Source organism: Moschus berezovskii, chromosome 16 (genome assembly GCF_049115385.1).
Source record: "Moschus berezovskii isolate FMDL1 chromosome 16, NW_MosBer_1.0, whole genome shotgun sequence".
Taxonomy (NCBI): Eukaryota; Metazoa; Chordata; class Mammalia; order Artiodactyla; family Moschidae; genus Moschus; species Moschus berezovskii.
This window is the reverse complement of record NC_142475.1, coordinates 69,025,017-69,048,745: the sequence shown is the minus strand read 5'-3', so window position 1 is coordinate 69,048,745 and position 23,729 is coordinate 69,025,017. Positions and strand designations below refer to the sequence as shown.

The following is a 23,729-nucleotide window of genomic DNA, read 5'->3' as shown; positions in this document are numbered from 1 at the left end:
TGCCCAAGTTAGTGACTGTGTATCAATGACAAATGGTTATTCCCTTTCCCAGCTTTTTTGCATTATAACTCATTTGATTTTTTAATAATAAAATGTATAATTGTAAGAATCTGGTTTGATGAGTTTTGACAAATATATACACACATGTACCCACCACCCTAATCAAAATATAGATATTCCCACTGCTCCAGAAAGTTCCCTCATGCTTCTTCCCAGTTAATGTCTCCAGCCCCATTCCCAAGTACCCACTCTTCTGCCTTATACCTTCTTTGTCATCTGTAACCTATCATCTTCTCCAACTCTCAGCTAATCTGGGAGAAAGGTCCCTCTCCTTGAGATGGTTCAGCATCCTTCTTTCAGGGCTTTGTAGCAGAACAAATTGGCAATGAACTGCACATTTATGGTAACTTCTCTTTTTAAATTAAATTATATTATCCTGTGACATTGTTAAAGATACTAATAATAGTAAGCAATACTTAAATTCTCCCTTAAATTTTTTTTAAAGACTTCCCCATAGTGTTATCTAATGTGGTCCTTACAACATCTCTGGGAGGGATGGAGGCCCTGTGTCACCAGAGTCTGATCTTACAGAGAACTCAGAGAGGCACAGACATGTACCAGTGTCACGCAGTAAGTCACATAGCCAGGACCCAAACCAGCAGTATGCTAGTAAACCAGTTCTCTGGAGCTTTACAAATAAATAAGCCCTGAGTTGTAGTGTTTGCGTGGTGTAAATACTCCACTATAGTTACCACCTGGAACTGGGACCAGATGGGATAGTGGCTTTTGTAAACTGCAGAGAGCTTCAGCTGCCCTGAAATTCCCAGGTTTCTGACTCCAGATCTCTTTTCCGCTGCTCCTTGCTGCCTCCCTAAATGAGAACGAATCTTATCTCATATTTTGATTTTTTTAGGATAATTTGTTACCCTAAAGTTATTTGATTTTTTAAAAAATTGTGTCCATACCTATGGCCTATGTTGCAAATCCCTGTCTTAGGCATTGCTTCGCGAGCCATCAAACCCACACTGGGCCTGATTGATCCTCTGCACACCCTGCACATGCCTGAGCGGGTGGTCGCCAACAGTGGCTTCGATGTGCTCTGGTAGGTACCCAGGCCCCCTGCAGGGGCTCTTTTGGGGACTCGGGTCAATGCCCATAACTTGACTGCTGAAAGCACTTGCTAAGCTCTCACTGACTGTGCTCCACAACTACCCTGGCTTTGGCTGTCATTATTCCCTTGCCTGGATGACAAGGCTGAAGCTGTGAAAAGGAGGTGAGGTCCTGGGTGAATCACAAAGCTGCCGGACCAGCCCAGCTGCAGCTGCAACCACAAGATCAGAGAGACAGGTATGCAGCATCTCAGGCCCACAGCACTGCCTCTGCTGCACCAACCCAGGGACCCCGGGCTGCAGCCAGAGGAAGAGAACAGGGACAGGACTGTCCACTTCCTGAGCTGGACCGGCTCACTGTCGGCACTTATACGTCATCAACTCCCCACCGCTCTGTGCCAGGAGGGAAAGAAAACTGAACTGGAGACGTTTAGCGACTCGCCCAGAGCCACAGCCCGTGTTCTCCTGGCTTTAGCCGCCATGTGCTGACGGCTCCCACATCCATGTTTCTGCTCAAGTTCTGGGCTCTCTGTTCCAGTGGCATCACAGGGACCCACGGGCATTTCACATTCAGCTGCCCCAAAACACTACCATCCATTTGCACATGTACATTTCCCCCCCATTTTAACATCTCTGAAATCAGGGCATATCTGTATATCTGCAGCATGCAGTATGGTCTTCTTCCTCAGTAGTGCTTTTTAAAAATCGTGCATCTTATAACGCATGGCATCTTGAAGCTGATGAAATCTGACCCTTCTCTCACCACCACCCCTTACCCCTCACAGCTCCTCCTCCTGGGTTCCTTACCCTAGTGAGCAGCAGGACATGGTATGAGCTTATCCCTTGTCTCGTGCCTACACCTAGCCACAGAGCTCACTCTCATCTGCTTCAGTCTCTCCCATCTGCTCCCTGCTCTCAAGCCTCATGGGCCCACCTCAGTTCAAGCCTGGACCCAGTGCAGCAGCCTCCTCATCCCATACTCCTTCCATCTGTCCTCCATACTGGCCTCAAGAAGCTTCCAGAATGCAACATGACCACTGCACACATACACACACACGCCCCTCTACCTTATCAGTCTCTCATTACATTTCCACACCTCCTGTCTAAAGCCAGGTTTCTCTGGCCCTGTACTATCCCCAGTGCTCAGCTCTTTATCTGATTGGAGAAGTCATCCTTCGTTTCCACTGAGGCATCCTTCCCTTGATGGAGCCTTTGCTGACTGCCCCCTCTCCTCAAGAACCACTCTGTCCTTTGCTCCACCCCACTGGGGGGCTGTGCCTTGCTTTGGAGATGCCCCTCTCTGCATGCTGTCTCTCTCCCTGCACTGTGAGCATGGCGAGGATAGGACCATCTTACGGACTTCTGCATCCCTAATAGCAAAGGGGCTGTCACATCACAAGTACTCAGTTAACACCTGATGAGTGAAATTCACATGAGCAGGGGGCAGCAGAGTTAGGGTCATGTCCAGGTCTATCCCAGTCCATGGTCTGCTTTTCACACTGCATTACGCTGCCTGCCAAGAAACAGGAGAAAACTGTGTCCAACTCCATCCTGGTTGATGTTGTCAGTACTTTGGAGTGTTGTCCTCTAATAACTTGAAAATAAGGGAAATGAGATTACCCTCCCTAGCTGGGAACTGCATAGTAAATATATTAATATAACAGACCAAAGCAGTCACGTGTAAGTGAATGACCCACAGACCCAAAGACTTTGCTGTCAATCAGAGGGGAGGGGAGTGAGCTCAGAACAAAAGACAGTGATGGCAGTGGCCCTTCCAAGGACTGACCACTGGAGAGCACACGTGGTCCAAGGAGAAGTCTAGCCCCGAGGCCCAGTGGCCTGTACTGAAGATGGACACACCCATATATTCAACCTTAGAAGCAGTGACCCTGGTTAGGGCTCCATGGGCCTTGTGATCATAAATTAGCATCCAGAGCTTTGACAACAGGGAGAATAGATGCCATCTAGAAGACTCAGATGTCTGTCCCCCTCAGAGGTTCTATTTTCTTTTTTTTTTTCTTTCAAAATACATTTTATTAGTGTCATATGGAATTTAAAGTGAAGCAGTTTCTTCAGAGAAAGTAAGCCCTGACAGGTTATAAAAAAAATGAGCAGATATGTCATAGCAAAAATACCGTCTCCAGTGTAAAGAGGCTAATAGGAATACTCTCCACCAAGGAAATGACTTTCTTTACCATCCTGACCACAGTGGGCACCCAGTTCAGCTGGGGGAACCCACAGCACTGGACAGTCATGGACAGAGGTTCTATTTCTCGTTGGAAATCAGTAATCAGACTTGCAAGTTTTACACACAGTTTCCCTGGTAGCTCAGGTGGTAAAGAGTCTGCCTACATGTGGGAGGCCTGGCTTCGAACCCTGGGTCAGAAAGATCCCCTGGAGAAGGAAATGGCAACCCACTCCAGTATTCATGTCTGGAAAATCCCATGAACGGAGGAGCCTGGCAGGCTATAGTCCATGGGGTCGCAAAGAGTTGGACACGACTGAGCGACTAACACTTCTGTGAGCTCAGTTCAGTGAATCTACCCCTGAAAGAGATCCAGTCTTGGGCCCAGATACACAATGGCAGAGGTTCAACTCTCACCTTGGCAGGCTTGTTACCACCCCTCTGCCCCACTGGACACCTCCTTATTGCTTTGCCCACATTTCCTATTTAGAACCACAAACCCATAACTTTTGTCTACCAACTAATTCTTTTTGACGTTCTAATACTTTGTTTCAAAAGATGTTATCTGCCTCTCACATTTAGAGGAGAGTAAACTCTCCATTCGACTGAAACTGCAATACTTTGGCCACCTCATGCAAAGAGTTGACTCACTGGAAAAGACTCTGATGCTGGGAAGGATTGGGGGTGGGAGGAGAAGGGGACGACAGAGAATGAGATGACTGGATGGCATCACTGACTCTATGGACATGAGTTTGAGTGAACTCCGGGAGTTGGTGATGGACAGGGAGGCCTGGCGTGCTGTGATTCATGGGGTTGCGCAGAGTCGGACACGACTGAGCGACTGAACTGAACTGAACTGAAACTCTCCATTCTAAGACTGAGAAGTGTAACTCATGCACACAGTAGTTCATGTTATACTGTGTTCCCAATGAGTCACTGATCTGGATGATTATGTTTATTCCCATCTTCTGCACTTGATTAGCTAGAATTCATGGCAGGCTGGTAGGTAAAGAAAACCCTGATACTTTTTTCTTAAAATAGCCAACCCTGAATTTAAGGCCTATTGGAAAAAGAAGTAGATTTTTTTTAAGGCCAAGCATTAATAATAATGGTGAATGATAAACTTTACAAAGTGCTGGTACGATATGCTAAGTAATTTACATGTGTCAATTTTCACATCAGCACCATGAAAAAAGACGTACTATGAGCTATCCTCATCTTAGAATCACAAGGAGGATGGTGACTCTGCCGGTCCCAGGCCCACAGTGGGAAAGCCTGGTGCCAGAATTCATACCTGGGAGCTGACCCACTGCACTGCACTCTTATAGGAGGCTAGTATAACTATTATGACCCTCTTTGGATGAGTAATATGGTATCTGATCAAGGCAGGGTATAAAATGGTAAATATACTTTGGAAGGAAGTCATTTTTCAGATTTAATGCTTTTCTTAACACAACTTAAATGTTTAAAAATTTAACATTATAAAGATATAATGGTACTAGAAAGAAACCATACATAATCTTAACACATACTGGTCAAAAACACAGTAATGCTGTTAATATCAACTTCACTGCGTTGTTCAGTCACTCAGTTGTGTCTGACTCTTTGCTACCCCCATGGACTGCAGCATGCCAGACTTCCTGTGTTTCACCGATCCTGGAGTTTGTTCAGACCCATGTCCATTGAGCTGATGATGCCATCCAACCATCTCATCCTCTGTCACTGTTTTAATTTCTATAATAAGTGATGACTGTCATGGACAAGAGACAGATTAGTGAGAGGCCTTGTGATTATCAGCACTACAAAGGCATATCAACGGGGGAGTGAGAACCAAGCATTCTGAGGCAGTTTGTGATCTGAATGGAGGGAAGGAAAAAGAGGATGCTTTCAACTGTGTATTTTGACTATTCCTTGCTAGCCACGCCCTGGAGTCCTACACTGCCCTCCCGTATCACATGCGGAGCCCCTGCCCTTCAAGCCCCATCACTCGGCCAGCCTACCAGGGCAGCAACCCCATCAGCGACATCTGGGCAGTCCATGCACTGCGGATCGTTGCCAAGTATCTGAAGAGGTATGTTGTCCAGAGGGGACAGAAACAGGGCAAAAGAAAAAACAGTTTCTACCTTCATGAAATGTGGCTCGCTAGATCCTGAAATGTCCTGAGCAAGCCTGTTCACCCAAAAAAGCAGTCACTGTGCATACAGAAGCACCACAGACCAGCAACCTCTTGAGGGAACCCCAAGGGGACAGATGAAAACCAGATCCCTCGATCTAGAAAGGCAAAGCCCAGGATGGGGACAACATGGGAGCCTGATTTATAAAGGATGCAGCTAGAAGGTTTTTTAGGGGACTTCCCGGGTGGCGCTAGTGGTAAAGAACTCGCCTGCCAATGCAGGAGACATAAGAGATGCAGGTTTGATCCCTGGGTTGGGAAGGTCCCCTGGAGGAGGGCATGGCAACCCACTCCAGTATTCTTGCCTAGAGAATCCCATGGACAGAGGAGCCTGGCGGGCTACAGTCCATGGGGTCTCAGAGTTGGACACGACTGAAGGAACTTAGCACGCGCACGTGCAGAAGGTTTGTTCATCACAACCTCAAAACCAAAGCTGGTGGAGGTCCTTTGAGATTTGATCACCAAGGGCAGAAATGAGAACCATGAGACAGATGGTGATCCTGCCCCGTCAGGCCTTGTCCAGAGGCACACAAGGTCAACCCATAATCAAATGCACGTGAACCTCAATTTAAGAAATAAATGTCAGGTCTTCCCTGGTAGTCCAGTGGTTAAGACTTGGCCCTTCCTCTGCAGGGGGTGCAGGTTTGATCCCTGGTCAGGGGACTAAGATTCCACACGTTGTGTGGCACACCAAAAAGAAAAAAGAAAGAAATGTGTACAGTTGTCTGTCCTGGGAGACAGAACAGTCTTCCTGAAAAGATTCCCACATGATTTTGAAAGATTTATGCATGAAACAGCCCTAATAGGCTCATGAGAGAGCAAAGATACACTTAGAGATGAAAAGTGATCCCTAAGACATTGAGACTTATGCAAAGTCAAACTCATCTTTGTATTTATACACAATGGAAGGAAAGAATAGGGCAGGTTTGGTCTAGATGTGACTACAGGGCCTCCTCTGACTGGAGGGGTGGGGTCTAGGACCATATTTTGCAACAGAGTTAGGGGAGGATCACGAACTATCTTGGACTCGCGGGGGCATCAGGGAGCATCTGTCTGCATAGAAGTGGATTCAGATTATGGCCGGCCAGCGTGTGTGACAGGGACACAGGCTTGGCAGAGCAGCAGTGGGAGCTGAGGGGGCAAAATGGACAGAGAAGAGGCCACAACTCCACCATCCACTACTTCATCTTGCTATTTGGGAATAAGGAACTGACCCTGGGTTTTGGAAAGAGACAGTTGCCTGACTATTCCAGATAAAAGAAGGAGAAAGGCTGTGGCATTTTTATTTCAGAGCAGGAACCCTTATACCAGGCAGAATCACAGAAAAGCAAGTGGGAAATGGTTCCTTTGGCTGTCCCAGGCATTCCGCCCTGGGGCAGGGCTTCCAAGTCCTGGAGCAGGAAGGCTCAACTACATCTGAAAGCGGCCTTTGAGAATTTGCCCTTCCCGTATGGCACTGGGGAGGGATGGAGTGAGCGAAAGCTTGTCCTACAATAACATGCCACTTCCACAGTAAAAAGTGTAAAAATAACATGTGGTTTGCAGATACCAAAAGAGGTCTCCAGGGGATCCAATTTGGGTGGTGCCACAGAAAGCATGATGTCTGGGCGGCTCATCTGGCCTGTAGGTACCCCCAGGCGACAGGGACTCACTTCATCTAGACCCATGCATCCTGAGCATGTGTTTACTCTAGATCCACTCGCAACCACAGTCAAGGTCATTGACAAGTGAAGAAGAAGAATGAGTCTCAGGGCACTTTTCTATAGCAGCTTTTGCAGTTTAAGGGTCAGTGCTTTCTTCCCCTGGTACTTTTATCACATGAGCAGCCTGACGGCATAATATATGCCTTTGCTCCAGCCACTGATGAGAAAATACATTTCCCTTCAGTTTTCATCTAGAAGACAAGGTGTCATTTGAATAACCTGCCTAATTTTTCTTCCTATTGAGTAGTGTTTCTTTTTTTTTTTTCTCCCCCAGATCTTTCCCTAAGGCGGCTCTTTGTTTCAGTAGGAAATGCCAATGTTGATGTGTTACTGTTATGTATTTATATCATCCACAGGGCTGTCAGAAATCCTGATGATCTTGAAGCAAGGTCTAATATGCACTTGGCAAGTGCTTTTGCTGGCATTGGCTTTGGAAATGCTGGTGTTCATCTATGGTGAGCAAATCTGAGATTTTATTTCTTCACCTAATCTATTGCCCTTAAATTTTATTTTAGTGTCTATCATTTAGGATATGTTGTAAGATTTTAAACATATGACAGAAAAAAGAAATTTAACTTAGGGTCCCATAATATTTTCTTAGCTCAAATGCAGTTTATTGGGTCACAGATTTTTTTTTCTTTTTGGTAACAGCCTTATTGACATATTATTCATACCCTATAAAATTTGCCTATTAAAAATTTATAATTCAGTGGGTTTTAGTATATTCACAAGTTGTGCTACCATTACAATAATCAATTTAGAACATTTTATTACCTTTGAAGGAAATCCCATATATCTTAACTGTCACCCACCAATCCTCCTATACCCCCAGTCTTAAATAACTACTAATCTACTTTGTCTCTATAGATTTGCCTTTTCCAGACATTTCGTAGAATGGAAGCAAATGATATGTGGTCTTTTGTGTCTGGCTTCTTAAATTTAGCGTCATGTTTCCATGGTTCATCCCATACACGTTATCAGTACTCCTTTCCTTTTTCTTGCCAAGTAATGTTCCTTTGCATGGATATGCCACATTTTATGTACTCATCAGATGATGGACATTTGGGTTGTTTCCACTTTTGTGGCTATTATGAATAGTGCTGTTATGAATAATCATGTGTAAGTTTTCCTGTGGACATATGTTTTCACATCTATGGAGTACATACCTAGGAGTGAAATTGCTGGGGCACATGGTAACTCTGTGTTTAAATTCTGAGGTACTGCCAGGCTGATTTCCAAAGAGGCTGTACTATTTTGCATTCCCACCAACAGTGGATGGGGGTTCTGATTTCTCCACATCCTTGGCACCTGTCACGGATTTTTAAAACACCAAACGCAGGATTTTCTTCTGATCTTTCTCAAAAAGAAAGGGATTAGAATATTTGTTGATTGCCCAGAATTAATCTGTTTGATCAGAAATGTATTGGTATGTTGCTCTAAAATTGAAAACCAGTGAACATGGAAAATTAAGAATTGGCCCTTGCCCTGTATGGGAGGGGAGTTTGGAAGAGAATGGATACATGTATATGTATTGCGGCATCCCTTCACTGTTCACCTGAAACTATCACAACATTGTTCATTGGCAATACAAAATAAAAAGTTTTTAAAAAGAATTGGCCTTTGCTAGGGAAGTGCAATGAAATGGTCACCCTCAAACTCTGCTGCTGAGAGGAGCACAGATTGGCACCAACTTTCTAAGAAGCAAATGAGCAAAATCTACCCAGAGTTTGGATAATGTCTCTACCCTTTGCCCCATGAATTCTACTTTTAGGAATGTAGCTGAAACAAATACTCATGATATGATCAAAGACTTTCCTTGTGAGGATATTCATCTAAAAAGTTGTTTATAATTGAAAATTTTAAGAATAACCTAAATTCCAAACAGTTTGGGAATGGTTAACTAAATTTCAGTATTCAAAGAATAAATCATCAAAAATAATGTTTTAAAAGAGTAAAAATTACATGGGAAAGTATTCTTAAAGAATATTAAGTAAATATGTGCATTCATGCTAAGTTGCTTCAGTCATGTTCAACTCTTTGTGACCCCATGGACTGTAGCCCACCAGGCTCCTCTGTCCATGGGGATTCTCCAGGCAAGAATACTGGAGTGGGTTGCTATGCCCTCCTCCAGGGGATCTTCTCAACCCAGAGATCGAACCTGTGTCTCTTACATCTCCTACATTGGCAGGCAGGTTCTTTACCTCCAGCACCACCTGGGAAGCCCTAAGTCAACAGCAGTGTTTAAAACCGAATGCACAATACAATCATAAATTAAAGATACATGTAAGAAGACTAGAAGGGAATATTCTATAATGGTTATCTTGAAGAAATAGGATTATGGATCATTTTTATTTTTTACAACAAACATATGTAATGGTTAAAAGAAATCAAACTAAAATGTTGGATACTGTTAGAAAGGTACTTTGAAAGCTACATGAATCCTTTCATATAGTGGAAGAACACCAAGCCATAATTTCCTGAATACTATGGAGCCTGAAAACAGTAAAGCACGTTCCTATCCAACAACTCAGAGAACGTATACCTTCTGATCTGCTTTATGAGGCATGACGCACCTTTTTTTCTTTTTTGATAACCATACAATTCACCAAAACACTTCATCTTTCTATGAAATATAAATTTTTTACTGCCTAAAAACAAAGTCATCCACTAAAACCCACATTAACAGATTTACAGACCCTTTTACTATTGTAAAGCATTTCATTTTCAAAATATTAACTGTAAAGAGATTAACTTCTCACAGTGTGTATCTTCTGGGTCATCTTATAAACTATTATTTTGTCCTATTTGTTCACTAAGAATTTGAGAGAGTATAGAGTTTTCCCATTAAAACAAACAGAAAAAATCCCCACAAATGAAAATCATGATGCCTTTTCTCAATAGCCTTACAGACTGAAATAATTCATGTATGACTCAGTTCCCATTAGTACGTAACATTTAAAAGAACATATTAATCACTGGCAAGACAGATCACTGGCGGAACAAGTTTGCACGTCTAGCACAGTACATCTTGGTTCATAAAATTCCCACCAACATCTTCAGTTTGTGAAGGAGCACATTGCCAAGGCTGTGCCGAGCTAGATAGAAAATGTATACCCTGAAGACTTAAAAAAAACTTCAAAGTGAATTATTGATTTCTTCAAGATCATAAGGTTAACCAATGTGCTCGAGGAGCAACTTCTACGTCAGTACTTTTTAATGGCACGTAGTTCTATCAGCATTTGATTTTCAACATTTCAGCAGTTTTGTCAATGAATATGCCAAATATCAATTGCAAAATAATATATCCTCATAGGAATCAAAGAAAACAAAACGTCTAACCTTGTGGGTTAATAATACTGTCAAGAGACTGTGAGGGGCTCTCCCATAAGAATATCTTTGTATTATTAACTTGAATTTCTGTTAGATGTATGTCAATATAAGAACTTTATTTTTTTTCTAGCCATGGAATGTCTTACCCAATTTCTGGCTTAGTGAAGACTTATAAAGCAAAGGATTACAATGTGGATCATCCCCTGGTGGTAAAATCACAATAAATGCCTTAATTTAATCTTAGATTCCTGTCAATTGCCATCAATGTTTTTTTGTCAATTCTTGATTGTTTGGAATACAGGATAAAGTAATTTAATATCTAGAATATTCAGGTTGAAGACCAGCCTTGCCCCAGCAGTCACCATGTTTCCTTTCTCCCCAGCCTCATGGCCTTTCTGTGGTTCTCACCTCCCCGGCAGTGTTCACGTTTACATCACAGATGTTTCCTGAGCGGCACTTGGAAGTGGCAGAAATATTGGGTATGAACCGTTCATCATAACTCTGTGACCCACATCTATGGAGCGTTTCCTAAGATTGCTTCTGAAGATAAGCCATAAAGACTAATACCAAAAATACTGATTTGAGATAATCTAATAATAAAATGTCAGTGACCTTCCCAGATTCCTATCTAGCACTAAAATTCTGTAATTTTGTGTTTCTAAGAGTCTATTAGCAATGAAATGGAACCAGGTATTGCTTACTTTAAGTTTATACTAATAATATTTCCACTGTTTTTATCTTCAAGGGAAGTTAAATTCTGTATACTATTCATGTTACTAATGATTCTTGTTTTAATAGGAAATAAAGTGAGTCTAAATCAGGAAGTAACAGTACATTCCCAATTATAGAGAACCTAAACAACTAGAAACTTTATAAAAAGTTCCCCAAAGAAGAATCTGTTTGCTATTCTGCTGATAAATCATGTCTATAATAAAATACCCACAGTGCCTTTTGAATCTTACAAGAAATACATTTATGATCACTATGTGTGTGTGCTTAGTTGCTCAGTCATGTCTGACTCTTTGTGACCCCCATGGACTGTAGCCCACCCAGTTCTTCTGTCCTTGAAATTTCCCAGGTAAGAATACTGGAGTGAGTTGCCATTTCCTCCTCCAAGGTATCTTCTCAACCCAGAGATCAAACCATCCTCTCTTGCATTGGCAGGCAGATTCTTTATCACTGAGCTACCTGGGAAATTAGCCATTATATATTTTGATTCCCTGTAATCAAAATCAATAATGTATCTTTGATCATTTTAACTTTATGCCCGTCTGTTCTCTTTCCTGCTGCTGCTGCTAAGTCACTTCAGTCGTGTCCAACTCTGTGTGACCCCATAGATGGAAGCCCACCAGGCTCCCCTGTCCCTGGGATTCTCCAGGCAAGAACACTGGAGTGGGTTGCCATTTCCTTCTCCAATGTGTGAAAGTGAAAGTGAAGTCGCTCAGTCGTGTCCGACCCTTAGCGACCCCATGGACTACAGCCTACCAGGCTCCTCCATCCATGGGATTTTCTAGGCTATAGTACTGGAGTGGCTTGCCATTGCCTTCTCCGGTTCTCTTTCCTACCTTCTCTTTTTTCCTAAAACACTTTTTATGAAAACCTGGAGGTTTGGATGATGTGTTTTATGGCAGCAATCTTGAGAACATAAAAACCTCATAAACCCCATATCGTGTGTCACCCTTCACTTAATCCACATTTGAGCTACTGCTATGTAATACAGACTGGTCTTGTCAGGCAAGCTTTACTTTCTGTCCAGCTGCTCTCCCAACTAGCTCTATATCTCGTTCTATTTATACCTTTTCCTGGATTCCTTAAACAGTTCTCTCTGTCAGAGAACAGAGAGGCTAAACCTAATTTAATAATATACTTCTATATTGAGGCAAACCATACATACTAGTCTCTTCTTGACCAGTACAGAGAAAGTGGACTTGAACTATAGCATGGGGCATTTTGGATGATAAATAATGCTACAATCTGTTCACAGATTGCTTCACTTCCTGGCAGTGAATGTGTCTAGCTAGAATAGATGGGGGACAAGAGTGCTAAGGGTTTGGGACTGGTTCTCTTCATCTGAGAACTGTCACTGCCACCCTGCCTGAGGGCAGAACCCCCTGGCCCTTCCAGACTTACATCTCTATGATTTTGTGCATTAATTAGTAATCATGTCCAAATTGTTGTTCAGTCGCTCAGTTGTATCTAACTCTGCAACCCCATAAACTGCAGCATGCCAGGTTTCCCTGTCCTTCACCGTCTCCCAGAGTTTGCTCAGACTCATGTCCATTGAGTCAATTATACCATCCAACCATCTTCTGCCCTTGCAAGTCTCCAACCCTTGGCAGCCTTCTTCCTTATTCACTGATATGATTGATGTTCACTGCTCAGTCACTCTTGGTGACCCCATGGACTATTGCCCACCTGGCTCCTCTGTCCATGGGATTTCCCAGGCAAGAACACTGGAGTGGGTTGCCATTTCCTACATATCAAATACTGCTTTCTAAAACACTCCTTGTTCTCAAATTTGCCCGAAAGGTTCTGTAAAAGATATTTGAAGGAACCTGCCCTTAGGCAACAGAGCCCCCCAAAATTCTCTAGCTGTAGGCAGGAGATATATTCCTTCTCTGGCCATACTGAATCCATTTTTCATCTCATTTTCCTCCTTTTTGGCAGTCAGTGGCAGAGTCTTTTGAACTTCTGTCTTGTCTCACAAGGTGTTTGCACAGGGTTTGTATTCTTTTCTTCAGCTGTGACTGTGAGAAGGGACACGGAAAGCATAGACCTCTAGATGTCAGCAGATTCCAAGCCCTGACAGTTACATAAACTTTCTCCTACAGACAGATTTTCTCAATCCTCCTCAGCCAAACGCCAGCCTTCTTTCTTGGTCTCCTTCCTGGGCCTCTTTTCTTGGCTCTGTTCCTCTTCTTCCCCCACACAGTGGGCCAGCTGCCCATTGGAGATGTGAGAGCCAAGTGAGCCCCCACCCTGCACCCTGGCTCCTCTCTGGAGGGGCTCCCAGGCTGGCCCATTTTTGGCAGGGCTGACCGCTGGGCCGGTCCTCCATGGGGAAGCACAGCGACGCCCTTGTCCTCGGAGTGAGGGAGCCAGCAGCAGGTTATGTATTCAGCTAGCCTGTGACTGAATCACACCCAGGGCTGGCTTCCCCCTCTCACTACAGTCAGTGCTTTGTGTCTTCCAGGAGCTGACACCCGCACTGCCAGGAGGCCAGATGCTGGGCCTGTCTTGGCAGACACGCTGCGGAAATTCTTATTCGATCTCAATGTGGACGATGGCCTGGCTGCCATTGGCTACTCCAAGGCTGGCATCCCCATGCTGGTGAAAGGAACGCTGCCCCAGGTAAGAGACGCAGCCATCCTCACTCCTGTCTAAGAAGCACCGAGCTCCAGGACAGACAGGGTCCATCTGGGGCATCTTAGAGGGGGAGATGGAAACCCAGATCTACCCACACCAGGCAACAACTCTCCATTTCCCCATTGAAAGTGGTCAAGGCTCCCTCACCCTTATCTTCTTTCATAAACTGTGGCTTGTGTGAAGCTTTGATGATGTAACGAAGGGATCCTTTATAAAAATTTAAGACAAAAACAACCAAACTTAGAGTATACCAGAATTTCCCTTTTCTCCATTTCTGCTCTTTCAAGAATCCTCTATGAAACTGTGTGAAGTTAAAAGGACCACTAATGTTCTTTGCCAGTATAAAGAGTTACAAATTCTACTACTTTGTGAAGAACAGACATGGCCTTTAAATGAAGATGATGACGAAATCACTTTTTAACTTATTTTAGATCTTGCAGATTCTATACATATACATATGTATACATATCTGTGTCACTTTGGGTCTTATTTTTATGTTCCTGAAGAATTTAAACTGAGCAGCTGTCCTTTACATGGTAAAACCTTTTCGTGGTAAAACCATAACAGATGTAAAGTTTCCCCTCTCAAGGCTCTTATGAAGAGAGTTTATCCCCTTTTGGATGTTTCCATTTAAGATCAGATACCCAGGTGGTATAGCACCAGAACCTAATAGCGCAAGACCCTGTTCATTGTAATTCACCGTAAAATAGAGAGCTCAGAGCCATGAGATGCCACCATGCTTACCAGGTCCAGAGCACTCACTAAGTCCCCTATCCAAGATGGGGAAGGCAAGGACCACTTAAACACTGTAAGGATACACAGAAAAGACAAAACCTCTAATTCAAAAAGATAAATGCACCCCAGTGTTCGTAGCAGCACTATTCATAATAGCCAAGACATGGAAAAAACCCAAGTGCCCATCAGCAGATGTATTGGCTTAAGAAGATGTGGTGCATATATAAAATGGAATATTACTCAGTTGTAAAAGAATGAAATATTGTCATTTGCAGCAACATGGATGGACCTAGAGAATATCATACTAAGTGAAGTTAAGTCAGACAAAGACAAATATATGATATCATTTATATGTGGAATCTAAAAAAACAATACAAATGAATCTATATACAAAACGAAAATAGACTCACAGACATAGAAAACAAAGTTATAGTTGCCAAAGTGGAAAGAGGAAGAGGGAGGGATAAATTAGACGTATGGGGTTAATAGATACAAACTACTATATATAATATAGATAACCAATAAGGATTTATTGTATAGCATAGGAAACTATATTCATTATCTTATAATAATCTACAATGGAAAATTATCTGTGTGTATATATGTGCATGCATGCTAAGTTGCTTCAGTCGTGTCTGACTCTTAGTGACCCTATGGACTGTAGCCCACCAGGCTCCCCTGTCCGTGGAATTCTCCAGAATACTGGAGTAGGTTGCCATGCTCTCTTACAGGGGATCTTTCCAACCCAGGTATTAAATCCATGTCTCCTGCATTGGCAGGCAGATTCTTTACCTCTGAGCCACCTGGGAAGCCCCATGTGTGTATGTATATATATTCAGTACATATATATATACTTTGCTATGCACCTGAGACTAACACAATATTATAAATCAGATATACTCCTGTTTAAAAAAAAACACTGTGAGGATAAGGCAGTTCTCTCCAAAGTCATGACATTCATGTATCTATCCCTGACATTGTTGTTTTGTCACTAAGTCATGTCCGACTCTTGCAACTCCATGGACAATAGCCTTCCAGGCTCCTCTGTCCATAGGATTTTCCAGACAAGAATACTAAAGTGGGTTGCCATTTCCTTCTCCATCACTGACACTGGAACAGAGTGAATAGCTGGACTCTCCACTCACACAGCATCCTGCTGACCACAGTGGCAATGCTTGTCCCTCAGCCCATTTCAGTTAAGCAAAGGCCTCAGACTTGCTTCTCCTCCACTTACCGAGTACTGAGAATGTCGAAGACCTCCCATAATATGATAATATCATATTTGTATGGATTGGTTTCATAGACTTTACCTGTCCATAGGAGCCAGGTAAATAACAGCAATGAACAAAGTAATTTTTGTTTCACTAGGGAATGGTGGGGACTTTGGTGAACTGGAAAGCACACAATCCATTTCATTGGGTGAGCAGCTTTTCGGCTACAATTTATTATCACCAAACATAAATTCAGGTCCCAGTGATGGTAGAAATTGCAATTTTTAAGAGAAGTCAGCAGTTGGGATGTTTGTATTGAATTCCCTGATTTCCCAGTGCACAAACAAAACATGGCCCATGGGCACCAGTTTTCCTGATTTAGGGTAAGGCCCAGAGTAGGCTCAGTTGCATCCAAAAATGTAAATGAATGAGAAAAAGAAGAATCTCTAAGAGACCCTGGTTCTAAACCATTGTCCTAACCTGTAAGTCCAAGGGACTAAATTTAAAAAAAAAAAAAAAAACATCATCACAATTATTTTACCCAAACCTACTAAAGTTCCATGAAGTTAGGCCCCTGTTTTGTTTATTGATCTTCTGCAGCACCTGACATGAGCTCATAAACATCTTAAAGGGGAAGCCCTCTCCTCCTAAATCTTCTGTCCATATGAGCTTAATGACTGAATGGTGGACACTTTTTGAGCAATTTCCTTAGACTTAATAGGACTCAGCCAATGACAAAGATCCATGAAAGCCCATCCAGTGACATCAGAGATCAAGTGGTCACTATGATTTTGATGACTGGCTCTTATAGTTCTTATAGCATGGTCACAACAACAGTATCCACTCTTCAGGAGGTCCTCTGAAAAGCTGTGCTTATTTATTCCAGGAAAGTGTCCAGAAATATGTGTTGTTCATTAGCCTCCAAGAATAGTATCCATCATTTTCAGATGAAACTGGATGATGTGCTGTGCTGTGCTCAGTCACTCAGTCATGTCCGACTCTGCAACCCCATGGACTGTATCCTGCCAGGCTCCTCTGTCCATGGGGATTCTCCAGGCAAGAATGCTGGAGTGGGTAGCCTATAGAACCAGGATCTCCTGCATTGCAGGTGGATTCTTTACCAGCTGAGCTACCAGGGAAGCCCGAAACTGGGTGATAGTCTCAGCCATTTAATTGCTAGTGACAGTGCATCTTCTAGCCATCAACACACACCAGCAGGTGTGGACAGACTTAATTCTACTCTACCCAGGCTTCCACTTTCAAAAGCTGTTCCAAATGGCAACAGGTCCAGACTAACACTCAAGACCATCCACTAAAATAGCAAGTTAATTAGGTATCATTCTGAATGCCTTAGTGCACATGCCATACCAGGAAATGACAGATAGCAGACTAATTTCTTAGTTTCACAAAGGATGTGAGGTAAATTGTATCTTTTGAATACAAGTCATGTCTGTAAAGTAGGAAGCCAGGATTTCCTTCAGCTGTGTTCATAAAGCATCCCCCCCAACTGGATGCTGCCTTTTTTCCCTTTGATCATGTTTTCACGACTAGGAGAAACACGGTTCATTTGAATTCACTGGCACTAGTTCAATTTTGAAGTCAACATGAGAGATTTATATGTGTATATAAAGGGAATGGGGGATAGTCATAGGACTTTAAAAGGAATCTTAGGAATCAGCTCAGCTCAGCTCAGCTCAGCTCATCTCAGTCGCTCAGTCGTGTCCGACTCTCCGCGACCCCATGAATTACAGCACGCCAGGCCTCCCTGTCCATCACCAACTCCCGGAGTACACTCAAACTCATGTCCACAGAGTCTGGATGGTGATGGTGATGCCATCCAGCCATCTCATTCTCTGTCGTCCCCTTCTCCTCCTGCCCTCAACCTTTCCCAGCATCAGAGTCTTTTCCAGTGAGTCAACTTGTCGCATGAGGTGGAATAAGCTTGTCTATTTTGCAGTTGAATTACTATTGGATTTTTGTTTAGTTTTTGGATTTTGTGGCGGGGGGAGGTTTGCAGTGAACATTTTGCAGGAATGCTATGGCAGTTTCAGAATGGTACACATGCAACAGACTCATCTTCACTTGTTAGTATCTACAGGACTTAAAGTGGTAGGAGGGATACACTGGCTGCTGCAGAAAACATCACCAGAAAGGATGTTTTGTGTAGTCGACATTTGATAAAGCTCTTTTATGTTCAGCAAAGGGGAATCGGTTTTCGCTGGAAGGAACAACCCGGCCTGTCATTCCTGACCAAATACCACAGCCCCTACTGGTGGCAGCACACAGGAGCTCGGAGGACAGAGGTGTCCAATCGCCATAGCCTGGCTGCTCGGGGGCAGGGAAAAATACATGAATCTTCCAGGCTGGATTTCTGAAACCTCTGGAAAGAAACATTTACATCTCAAATCAAAACATCTCATTACTGAGAAGAGCTGTGGACCAAAGCGAGCACTTCCACTCCCTGGCAGACAGGCCCGTTTAAATGTTGCTTTATGAATGAGCTAAAAGTGGTAGTCTGAATTTATTTCAGTGTCTGCGTTACTCAGTTGTCCTTCGGTCTTGTGTGTCTATAAATAATAGCATGTTGCAGAGCATGTCTGATTCCTCAGATATTAGATTTTACAGGGCACGGGTGATCTGTGCAAGGACATATCACAGACTTTAAGGAAATATCACAGACCTTACCCCCATGGAACCAGTTGTTTGTTGTTGTTGTTTAGCAGTGAAGTCATGTCTGTTTTGTGACCCCTTGGACTGTAGCCCGCCAGGCTTCTCTGTCCATGGGATTTCTCAGGCAAGAATAGTGGAGTGGGCTGCCATTTCCTTCTCCAGAGGTTCTTCCCAACCCAGGGATCGAACCTGTGTCTCTTATGTCTCCTGCACTGGCAGGCAGGTTCTTTACCACTGAGCCACCAGGGAAGCCTGGAACCAATTGTTGGGAGTCAGAAATGTGAAAAAGAAACTGAGCTCAACGTGGCCTGAGCTGAGAGTCCTGAACTACGTCACCCAAGATGAACAGGGTTGTTTTAAGGGCCCTTGAAGCTTTCCCTGTGGCTCAGCCTATAATGCAGGAGATTCGGGTTTGTCCCTGGGTCAAAAAGATTCCCTGGGGGAGGGCATAGCAACCCACTCCAGTATTCTTGCCTGGAGAATTCCATGGATGGAGGAGCCTGGCAGGCTACAGTCCTTACGGTTGCAAAGAGTTGAACACGACTGAAGCGACTGAGCACTCATGCACAAGAGCCCTTGAGCTCATCAGATAAGACTCTGCTGTTATGAACAGAATGTGGCCATCTTCAGCCACAGCAAATTCCCAACTTCAGTCCCGGACCCGCCACAAACAAGCATGTACATAAGTCACCGTGAACAAGTTTCTGCCTTGCTGTGGATTTTCAAAATTCTTTAGCATCTGTACAAGATGTATTGGGATAAGAGTTTTACCTTAGCTTCACCCGTGCTCTTCAGCAATGTCCCTGAGTCTTCTTCTATCTGTCCATCCAGTTCTTTTTTTTCAGTTGTGGTAAAACATACCTGACATAAAATTTACTATTTTAATCATTTTTAAGTGTACAACTCAATGCCATTAAGTACACGTAAGTGGCATGCAACCATCAGCACTATCCATTTCCAGGACTTTTATTTTTTCATTTTCAAAAATCTTTTTTTTTTTTTGGCTGCGTTGGATTGTCCTTGCTGCATGCAGGTTTTCTCTGGTTGCAGCAAGCAGGGGTTGCTCTCTCGCTGCAGTGCACGGGTTTCTCGTTTCAGTGGCTTCTCTTGTTGTGAGCACCAGCTCTAGGGTGCCCTGGCTTCAGTAGTTGCAGCACATGGACTCAATCATTGCATGCGCGTGGGCATGCCCCAGATCAGGGATCAAACCAGTGTCCGCTGCACTGCAAGGCAGATTCTTATCCACTGGACCCCCAGGGAAGCCCCCAGAATTTTTAAATCATCCCAGATAGCAGCTCTTCTCTATTGCTGAATGGTAAACAGTAACTCCCCACACTCAGAGGAAGAGTCCCAGCCTGGGGCAGCCTCTCTTCTTTCTGTCACTCTGAATTTGCCTATTCTAGGTACTTCATGTAAGTGGAATCATGCAATATTTGTCCTTTTGTGTCTGCATAACGTCTTCACTTAGCATAATGCCTTCAATGTGTCAGAATGCCATTCCTTCTTATGGCTGAATAACATTTTGTCATGTGGATAGGCCCCATTTTGTTTATCTGTTCAGCTGCAGTTGGGCACTTGGGTTGTTTCCACTGTTTGGCTCTTGTGAATAGTGCAACTATGAACATCAGTGTACCAGTATCTGTTTTAGCCCTCGCCTTCAGTTCACCTGGGTATATATCCAAGGAATAGACTTGTTGGACCACAGGGTAATACTGTGTTTAACTTTTTGACAAGCTGCCATAGTAGCTGCACCATTTACATTCTCACCAACAATGCGCGAGGGTTCCAGTTTCTCCGCAGCTTCACCATTATTTTCCATTTCTTGGCTAGCCATCCCAGTAGGTATGAATGGTAACTCACGGTTTTCACTTGTATTTTCCTAATGACATTGAGCATCATTTCGTGTGCTTGTTAGCTATTTGTCTTCTTTGAAGAAACATCTATTCAAATCCTTTGTCTATTTTTGAGTTGAGTTGTTTGGAGTTTTTAGCTATTTAGTTGTAGCAATTATGTATCCATTCTGGATACTAACCCCTTCAGTTCAGTTCAGTTCAGTTGCTCAGTCGTGTCTGACTCTCCGCGACCCCATGAATCACAGCACGCCAGGCCTCCCTGTCCATCACCAACTCCCGGAGTTCACTCAAACTCATGTCCATCGAGTCGGTGATGCCATCCAGCCATCTCATCCTCTGTCGTCCCCGTCTCCTCCCACCCCCAATCCTTCCCAGCATCAGAGTCTTTTCCAGTGAGTTGCATGAGGTGGCCAAAGTCAGATATGTATATCATTTGAAAATATTTTCTCCCATTCTGTACAGTTGTCTCTTCACTCTTGAGATCATGTCCCTTTAAATCTTGATGGAATCGTTTCTCTCTTTTTTCTTTTGTTGACTGTTTGCAGATGTCATATCCAAGAAATCACTGCCAAACCCAAAGTCATTAACATTTTCCCATTTTCTTCTAAGAGTTTTAAGGTTTTAGCTCTTACATTTAGGTCTTTACATTTAGATGCATTTAAAGTTAATTTTTCTAATTAGTCATTCCTTCTTTTCATTCTTACTTTTACCTGACAAATACTGATTGGAGGCTTAATACATATCATGAATTGTCTGGGATAGAGCTAAGAAAATAAGTCCCTTTCATCCCTCACGGATCTTACATTCTAGTGAGGAAGACAGACAATGGACATCTGCTCAAATCTATAAATAAGATACAAATGAAATCATTTCACATAATGATGAGTGGTCTGAAGGAATCCTGGATGATGAGATAGTGATTTCACATGGGACAGTGTGGCAGGAACTCCAGCGGATGTGGTCAGAGGAGGCCTCTGATTGGAGGCAGAGGCGGGTGAAGAGCTGAGAGAAGCATTTCAGGCAGAGGGGAAAGACCCTGAGATAGGGTGAAGATGCCTTTTTCATGGGACTGAAAAGGGATGGTGGGTCCACGTGAGCTGAATGTGAGAAGAATCAGAGCTGGGGTGAGAAGCAGGGCCAGGTCTGGCTGGGGTTAGGGGATATGGTTTTGTTCTTCTAATTGCATTGAAGGGCATTAAACAAGGAAATGGTGTGATCAGACTTGTAATGCGGGACCATCACTCTGGCTGCCATGGGGGAGAATGACCTGAAGAGGATGAGAGTGGAGCAAAAGTGGAAGCAGCTCATAGAGGACTTTCAAGTAGCACAGGAGCATGCATTGAATAAGACAGGCTGCGATGGATGGAGAGGTGAGAAGTGGTCTGATTGAGGATTTATTTGGCAGGTAGATCTGACAGACTTGCTGATGGACTAAACTTGCAGAGAACAGAAAGAGCAATCAAAGATGACTCCTAGGGACTTCGCTGGTGGTCCAGTGGCTAAGACTTCATGTTCCCAATGCAAGGGGCCTGGGTTCAATCCCTGGTCAGCAAACTAGATCCCACATGTTGCAACTAAATATCCTTCGTGCTGCAACTAAGCCCTGGAGCAGCCAAGTATTTTTTTTTTTTTAAGGGATGACTCCTAGGTTTTTGCCTAAGGAAAAGTGGAAGGTGGAGTCAGGTCCTGTCTTGTACGTGTGAACCTTGAGATGCCAGGGTCCCCTCCCCCCATATTTTTTCATCTAGTAACTGCTGAGCGCATTTTTGCTGTGTGGAGTGCTGGCCACAGCCCTGCCCCATGGACCTTCCCCCTTCTACCAGGTGTGCCCCACACTGGTGCTCATTACAGAAAACAGACCCAGAGACCCACAAAAGCTCAACCAAACACTGGCATGTTTCTTAATTTCATTTAGGCCTGGAAATCTGGGGGTTAAGGAGGCACTTACGGGAGTGACCATAGCAGTAGGAAGTGCTGGTGTCTTTGCTGACTCGACTCAATGATCACTGGAGAAATTAAGGGAATCATGGAATTTGTTTGGGGAGGTAGAGATAAAATCTTAGTTAATATATATATATTTTTTAAGTCACTTGTTGCCTGCAGCCTGAAAGTTAACCTCCTGGTGAAGTCCTTCCTTAAGTCCAAGTTGCAAAGTCTTTGAAGTCGGGATGACCCTGTTCTATTTTCTTTGGCAGCACATGCAGGGCTTGGGGCCATGCCCTCTGCACAGGGAGAGCCTGGCAGGGGTGCCTGATCACATAGCTTGGTCACTGTAGGTGGTGTTTTTCCCGAAGCTGGTGAGCTTCTGAACATTTGGGTAGAAGGCCCTCAGGCAACAGTAATGGCTTTTGAAAGATTTGTGGGAAAGAGGTATCACTTGATAAATTCTGAGTTGGGAATCAGCAAGTACAAAGCCAATAAGAAATATGACTTTTAAAACTATAACTACTATCAATTCACTGTTTCTCATGACTGAGTTAATTTACATACGAGTAGCTTTTACAGACTGTCTTTGCAAAGCCCTGGGTAACTATTTTTGCTTACTATTTCAGGAAAGAGTCACCAAGCTTGCACCACGCCCTCAGTCAGAAGAGGATCTATCTGCTCTGTTTGAAGCATCAATGAAACTGTATTAATTTTCATTTTCACTGAAAGAACTACCCCTGGCCATTGTAGTCCTGATAACAGAAGTTGATCTAGCAAGAATTTTGTCTTTTCATCTCCACATATAACTCCCTCATTACCAGCTTGAATGTGATATAAACTTATCCTGTAGAAGATGCCCTGATCCTCCAAGTCCGGCTACTTCCATAGGACAGGCTGGACAAATGCCCACCATGCTGGACCCTCAGACAGACTTCAGGGATCCATTTTCCTACCCCAAACCCTGCAGACTGCCCCTGCTCCATGGATCAAAAGGGCAAATACTCAATATCTACCAAAAATGTTAATGCATGTACTCTTTGCCCAGTAATCAACCCCACATCTAGAAATGTATTCTATAAAATTCTAGCACAATTGTGTAAAGAAATATGGCAAGAGTGTTTCTGGCAGCACATTTTCTAATAATAAAAAATTTGAAAGAACTTAAGTATTCATTAATAGTGTATAGATAAATAAATTGTGCCCAGTTGTTCAGTCATGTCCAACTCTTTTAGGCCCCATAGACTGTAGCCCATCCTCTGTCCATGGGATTTCCTGGGCAAGAATACTGGAGCTGGTTGCCATTTCCTCCTCCAGGAAATCTTACCAACCCCAGGGATCAAACCCGAATCTCTTGCATCCCCTGCATTGGCAGGCAGGTTCTTTACCACTAGCGCCACCTGGAAAGCTCTAGGTTTCAGTGTACTTGCAGATTTATCTGTGTTTTAAATTGGATTAAAGTTTTAATCAA

At 43.5% G+C, this 23,729-nt stretch overlaps 1 protein-coding gene across 5 annotated transcripts in view; it reads left to right on the top strand.

Moving 5' to 3' along the window:
* ADHFE1 (alcohol dehydrogenase iron containing 1) overlaps window positions 1-23,418 on the top strand; it is a 34,036-nt gene extending 10,618 nt beyond the window's left edge. For 3 of the 5 annotated variants that reach the window (XM_055431709.2, XM_055431708.2, XM_055431710.2), the window contains 7 exons: window positions 997-1,102; window positions 5,213-5,365; window positions 7,527-7,625; window positions 10,631-10,709; window positions 10,883-10,979; window positions 13,694-13,851; window positions 22,888-23,416. In XM_055431709.2, coding sequence (XP_055287684.2) covers window positions 997-1,102; window positions 5,213-5,365; window positions 7,527-7,625; window positions 10,631-10,709; window positions 10,883-10,979; window positions 13,694-13,851; window positions 22,888-22,971 — 776 coding nt within the window. In that variant the 3' untranslated portion in view covers window positions 22,972-23,416. Of the gene's footprint in view, window positions 1-996; window positions 1,103-5,212; window positions 5,366-7,526; window positions 7,626-10,630; window positions 10,710-10,882; window positions 10,980-13,693; window positions 13,852-21,526; window positions 21,706-22,887 lie in introns of all 5 variants that reach the window. The other 2 variants (XR_016039262.1, XM_088844448.1) reach the window with 2 other exon arrangements.
* Window positions 23,419-23,729: the final 311 nt, after the last annotated feature.